Source organism: Sapajus apella, unplaced genomic scaffold (assembly GCF_009761245.1).
Source record: "Sapajus apella isolate SASKATOON/1434 unplaced genomic scaffold, GSC_monkey_1.0 scaffold40, whole genome shotgun sequence".
In the NCBI taxonomy this organism is placed as follows: domain Eukaryota; kingdom Metazoa; phylum Chordata; class Mammalia; order Primates; family Cebidae; genus Sapajus; species Sapajus apella.
Window position 1 is genome coordinate 8,583,905 of NW_022436980.1, and position 7,107 is coordinate 8,591,011.

Sequence of the window (7,107 nt, forward strand, 5' to 3'; positions counted from 1 at the left end):
GGTGTCCATTGTAGACTTTATAATACAATTGGATATAAGTTGGAGGAAGAAAAAGGACATGGGATGGTGGTAATAATTTGCAATATTTTCCAGCTGAAATCAAGTGAAGTTGCCTCTCTCTAAAATCATGGTACTGTCACAACATCTGATACTTTTAACTCTGGTAAAATTTGTGCTGCTGTTGATGTTAAATTAATACTTTATTTCTTTTAAAAAATAGGTGAGTTACTTGGAATGTCAGGAATATTTACTCTGGCCATTGTAGGACTTCTTTTAAATTCTACAAGTTTTAAAGCAGGAGCTGAAGCATCTCTTGAGTAAGTGCCTAGTACTTTTTCATTTTATTTCATACACTGGAAGGTACAATATTATAATAGTAACAATATCCACATCTACATGGTCAAAGTAAGATTTTCAAAGACTTAAAAACTACCCAACTAAAAACCTTTCCTAGATTTTATTTTTTCTCGCCAGTTCTTTTGAATCTTCCAATTTAAAGCAAATCCATAACCTTACCTTGAGCGCATGCTGATTCTGTTTCCCTGCTAATTCCTTAAGTCTCTGATTATCTGCTCAATAATTTCCTATATAAAATCTTGTACTCACTAGTAAGAGGGTGTCAAAAGTACAGTAATTGAGGAATAATATTTTAATATTTTAATGAAATATTTTAAAATTACGTTTAATTCAGCTGAACTTAATGCCAAAAAAAAAAAAAAAAAAAAAACTTAAGTATTTTAAGGACAATAAGATGCTGTGTAAAGCAAATCCAAAGAGTTAGCCAGGGCATTTGAAGAGGATTAGCAGTGTTCTAAAAGAAAATATGACCAAACTTAATGTAAGCAAGACTATGGGTGGAAAAGTGCAAATTGTGCCTTGCTCAAGGGAACTCAGCTGAGGGGTGAGTAGTTATCAGCCTAGAGGAAGAGCACTTTCTGTAATGCTTCAGTACCTAGGGTGGGAACTGGACATGAACCATATAATGACAACATATGTGTTAACAAACGTTCTAAAAGTAAACCATGGTTTTTGGAGTTATGGGACAATGTTATAGAAGATAGAATTAATTCTGAAGTAATAAGCTTAAAAGATAAAGGGTCTTGTAGGATTCTGGAGCACTTCTGTAAAATTCCATGCCAATTACAATGGAAGCCAATTGTACTTGCACTTAGGCAAAATTAAATGGACCACAGTTGTGGGAAGAATTTAAAATGCTACTCAAGTATTAATTATATATATGGGGAGTGATTCTGAAGGCTTTCCTCATCTTCTTGCTCCAACTATAAGCTGGATCTTCAAATATATTACTTCTCTGTATTCTTCATTCCTTATAAGTTGTGATGTCTCTCTCACTTGCATTCCTAGTACTATTGAGACTACAATTGAAGTAGGTGATCTCTCTGAACCTCAGAGTGATTTCTAAATCATTCTAGTTTCTACTTCCTTAGAAGAATCCAATTTTGAAGCTTGTGCCATCAGAATATATCATCTGCCTGTGGGTTGTGGTTTTTTACAGAACTCTAAGTCACACTCCATTTTGTGAAGATTTTAGTTCCTGTCTCACTCTCCAATATTACTCTATCACCATTCTTAGTGATGTCAATATTCATAGTTAATCCTTCTATTGCCTCATCTTTGAATTCCTGGATCTTCTCTCCTTGTATAAGTATGTCCACCACCCATCTTTAGCCACCCACTCCTATAGTTGTACAAATAACTACTTGTTCAAATAAACTCAATTGCAAGAATCTTACTGTCTAAAATATAGTATATATCAACTTCTACTCTGGAAGAGAGTGGAAATCTAAGATAATAGTGTTAAATCCTAACATCTCAAAACAACCACTAACAGGTCCATATTAACTCTTTAACAGAGAAGGTGTACTATTTCCCATTTTTTCACTGTATGCCCTCTAGTGCCTAAATTCTAACAATGCTTCCACCACGGAGACTAAAATTCATTAATTCTATGATCTTTTACTGACCCTCACCCATCTCATATTTTCAGTTCCTCTTTACCCAGGTCATTTCTTTTGTGTAAAATCATTTAATAACTTTTCATCTTTTTCAGCCACAAGTCAGAGTTGTTTGTAAATGTTTTATTCATTTTTTGAAAATGATTAGCACAATAATTCACATAGATAAGCCTTGTAATAAATATGTCTAATTGATTATAAATATTTTTATTTTTTTCTGAAAATGCAGATTCTGGAATTGTCTGTCATTTGTTGCTTTTCTTATGGTGTTTACTTTCTCTGGACTTCTAATTCCTGCACATTCATATTTGTATATAAAATTTTCTGATATATACTATACATTAAATATCTACTTCACACTGATTGTTATAAGGTAAGAACACCACTAACATTTTTTCATTTATAGATAACTAAGTTTGAAGATCATCTTTTAGATTGAAAAATTGAAATTTTCTAAGGGTAATCAGCAAATAAGTGCTTAGTAATTTATTTTTTTTGACTTTTAACTAAATTTCAAAACAATGCAAACTCTGCATATTTTTTAATTAGAAAAAAACACAATTAACATTTTACATATTTTGTCCAATATTTTTGTATGACATTTCATGGTTAAGTAAATATTATAAATAAAAAATACTGTTTTTGCTCAATATTATATAATTTTCTATTAAAAATTGTAGTTAGAAATTGCTTTCTAAAAATCATAGGGAAGCCCGCTTTGCAAAAGTCTTTTTTTCTCAAATAATTTTTGTAGTTTATTTTTCCACTGTTAAGAGGTAGAAAAAGTCTGTCCATGTAGCTGAAAAGGAGATAGCATACAGTGGGAAAAACCACCATAACTAGTGTCTCATAGTTCTTTAATCTCCATCAATCAAATGGTTGACATTCTGCTTCCATCTAGTTGAATTGTTGAAGGCAAGGCAGCTAGTGTCAAGTAAAAGGAAATTATTTCCCAAATTATCAGATAAAATTAGTATAAAACGTAGGAACATGGGAATGATAAATGGCTGAAGGAAAAAAACAATAAAAAAAAACCTGGCCAATATTGGACCAATTCATCAAGATTAAAATCTATAAAGAAAAAGAAACAGAGAACATTTTCTCATATTTATTAGATTCGTTTTTATTTGGGGTGGGGATTCAGAATTCATGCACAACACATCTCGAACTTTTTTTTCCTCCCGAAGGAACACGGCTCAGAGATGATGTAGAGTTAGTAGAAAGAAACAAAGAACAATGCCATTCTCTTGGCATGTCTCTCTGTGGAATACCTGCTGCCTATCTTTGGTGCCATGTCAACAGTGTGTGAAAGATATCTCATTCGCTTGAGAGTTAGAAATTTTACTGGGAGTAGATTAGAATAGAGTGAAATGGAAAGAAATTCCTATGAAAGTATAACATTCTAAAAATTGTTTTGTCTTTTAGACTTCTGATCCTTCTGTTAATGAGCCCTGTTTTTTCTCGGGTTGGTCATGAGTTCAGCTGGCGCTGGGTATTCATGATGGTCTGGAGTGAAATGAAAGGGACGCCTAATATAAGCATGGCCCTTCTGCTTGCCTACTCTGATCTTTATTTTGCATCTGACAGAGAAAAATCTCAAGTAAAGAAAGCTGTACTTTCTTATTTGAATATTGTATAAAACTATTGCTGTATATTGAAAATAAATTTTTTGTAGTGAGGTAGCTTAACTCCACTCGGGGTGTAGGAGTGATTTAGCTATTATGGCAAGATTGGGGAGAGGAGGAACTGGCAACTTTCCTTCTCCCCATTCTAGCTTAGGAATTCCTAAGTTCCTTCATACTCTAAAAATAAGTTTATTACAAAGATCAAAGTGATTAAAATATCAATCATTTAAAATATTACCAGATACAAAATGTACACTCAATAATGTTTTAATTATGTATTGCACTCAAGAGAAGTAGACTTCTTTTATGGTTGGCCCTATTGCCTTCTATAACTTTATGAGGCCTCATTTAGTAATGCTGTGAGTCAAAACATTTTAATTGTCAGATAAAGGACTCTAAACAGTGCCCTCAAACTCTGCTTAGCAGAAAATGCTGGGCATAATTCTCCTTCTACAATGTGTCTGGGCAAGATAATTACAAGAATCTCTATAAGAAATTTTCTATGCAGGTATCACGGAGCATCTGATGCTTTTATCATCATGGTTTTTTTTTTTTTTTTTTTTTTTAACATAAATCCCAAGTGTAAAACAAGGAGTGGCAAGGTAATTATTACGTGTCTACTTAAATAACACTCAGTCCGAGTATTTAAAATCCAATCCTTAAACTGCCTTTAAAACCAAAATTATCCAATATTGTATGACCTCTCTCTTCTTTTTAATCTATTTCTACATGCCCAAATAATCAAGATCAGTGTAATCACCATACACTGGATCAATGTGGTGGCTAACCTTGCACACATATCTAGGTTCTGAAATTCTTAGTTTAGCTACCATTTACTGTGTGGATATCAGCAGGTTTTTAATTCCCACCTCACCTCAAGTATCAGTTTCTTTACTCCAAGACAGAGTTAATAGTATCAGTGCTTTGTGGTAAATATTTAACAAGTAACTTATGTGTTGAGGTGGGAGGAAGCCCTAATTTGTAATATTTGCTCATTTCTGTTGTGTAATCACTTCCGCCAACAGAACATCAATCAGCTCATAAACTCCCTGAAATTGAATGATGAGCTCTCATGAGCTGGTAACAGCCAGTCTAGCATACAACTCTCACAAAGCATTATTATTATTATTATTTTTACTATTTTTTAAATTGCATTTTAGGTTTTGTGGTACATGTGAAGAACATGTAAGATTGTTGCATAGGTACACACATAGCAGTGTGGTTTGCTGCCTTCCTCCCCATCACCTATATCTGGCACTTCTCCCCATGTTATCCCTCCCCAACTCCCCACTCCCCACTGTCCCTCCCTTAGTTCCCCCACACAGACCCCAGTGTGTGATGCTGCCCTCCCTGTGTCCATGTGTTCAACACCTGCCTATGAGTGAGAACATGTGGTGCTTGATTTTCTATTTTTGTTTCAGTTTGCTGAGAATGATGGTTTCCAGGTTCATCCATGTCCCTACAAAGGACACGAACTCATCGTTTTTGATGGCTGCATAGTATACCATGGTGTATATTTGCCACATTTTCCCAGTCCAGTCTATAATCGATGGGCATTTGGTTTGGTTCCAAGTCTTTACTATTGTAAACAGTGCTGAACATTCATGTGCATGTCCTTATAATAGAACAATTTATAATCCTTTGGATATACACCCTGTAATGGGATTGCTGGATCAAATGGAATTTCTATTTCTAAGTCCTTGAGAAATTGCCACACTTTATTCCACAATGGTTGAACTAATTTACTCTCACCAATAGTGTAAAAGTGTTCCTATTTCTCCACATCCTCTCTAGCTTCTGTTGTCTCCAGATTTTTTAATGATCGCCATTCTAACTGGTGTGAGATGGTATCTCAATGTAGTTTTGATTTGTATTTCTCTAATGACCAGTGATGATGAGCATTTTTTCATGTGTTTGTTGGCCTCATATATGTCTTCATTCATAAAGCACCTGTTCATATCCTTTGCCCAGTTTTGAATGGGCTTGTTTGTTTTTTTCTTGTAAACCTGCTTTAGTTCTTTATAGATTCTGGATATTAGCCCTTTGTCAGATGGGTAGATTGCAAAAATATTTCCCCATTTTGTTGGTTGCCAATTCACTCTAATGACTGTTTCTTTTGCTGTGCAGAAGCTCTGGAGTTTAATTAGGTCCCATTTGTCTATTTTTTTTTTATTACTGTAGCCTTGTAGTATAGTTTGAAGTCAGGTAGTATGATGCCTCCAGCTTTGTTCTTTTTGCTTAGAATTGACTTGGTTATGTAGACTCTCTTTTGGTTCCATATGAAGTTTAAGGTGGTTTTTTCCAGTTCTGTGAAGAAGGTCATTGGTAGCTTGATGGGGATAGCATTGAATCTATAAATTACTCTGGGGAGTATGGCCATTTCCACGATATTGATTCTTCCTAACCATGAGTATGGAATGTTTCACCATCTGTTTGTTTCCTCTTTTAATTCATTGAACAGTGGTATGTAGTTCTCCTTGAAGAGGCCCTTTACATTCTTTATTAGTTGCATTCCTAGATATTTTATTCTCTTTGTAGCAATTGTCAATGGCAGTTCGTTCTTGATTTGGCTCTCTTTAGGTCTGTTATTGGTATATAGGAATGCTTGTGATGTTTACACATTGATTTTGTATCCTAAGACTTTGATGAAGTTGCTTATCAGGTTCAGGAGATTTTGGGCTGAGACAATGGGGTCTTCTAAATATACAATCATGTCTTCTGCAAATAGAGACAATTTGACTTCCTCCTTTCCTAATCGAATACCCTTTATTTATTTTTCTTGCCTGATTGCTCTGGCTAGAACTTACAATACTATATTGAATAGGAGTGGTGAGAGAGGGCATCCTTGTCTAGTGCCAGATTTCAAAGGGAATGCTTCCAGTTTTTGCCCATTCAGTATGATTATAGGCTGTGGGTTTGTGATAAATAGCTTTTATTATTTTGAGATACAATTCCATCAATACCTAGTTTATTGAGGGTTTTTAGCATAAAGGGCTGCTGAATTTTGTCAAAGATCTTCTCTGCGTCTATTGAGATAATCATGTGGTTTTTGTCTTTGGTTCTGTTTATGTGGTGAATTACATTTATAGACTTGCATATGTTGAACCAGCCTTGCATCCCTGGGATGAAGCCTACTTGATCATGGTGGATAAGCTTTTTGATGTGCTGATACAATCGCTTTGCCAGTATTTTATTGAAGATTTTTGCATCTATGTTCATCATGGTTATTGGCCTGAAGTTTTCTTTTCTTGTTGAGTCTCTGCCGGGTTTTGGTATCAGGATGATGTTGGTCTCATAAAATGATTTGGGAAGGATTCCCTCTTTTTGGATTGTTTGGAATAGTTTCAGAAGGAATGGTACCAGCTCCTCTTTGTATGTCTGGGAGAATTCAGCTGTGAACCCATCTGGACCTGGGCTCTTTTTGGTTGGTGGTCTATGAATTTCTGCCTCAACTTCAGCCCTTGTTATTGGTCTATTCAGGGTTTTGACTTCTTCCTGGTTTAGGC

At 34.8% G+C, this 7,107-nt stretch overlaps 1 protein-coding gene across 1 annotated transcript in view; it reads left to right on the top strand.

The window, feature by feature from the left end:
* Positions 1-7,107, top strand: part of SLC9C1 (solute carrier family 9 member C1) — a 104,640-nt gene that overhangs the window by 19,404 nt on the left and 78,129 nt on the right. Inside the window, exons 6-8 of the mRNA XM_032298917.1 lie at positions 221-317; positions 2,206-2,349; positions 3,402-3,576. Coding sequence (XP_032154808.1) covers positions 221-317; positions 2,206-2,349; positions 3,402-3,576 — 416 coding nt within the window. The remainder of the gene's footprint in view (positions 1-220; positions 318-2,205; positions 2,350-3,401; positions 3,577-7,107) is intronic.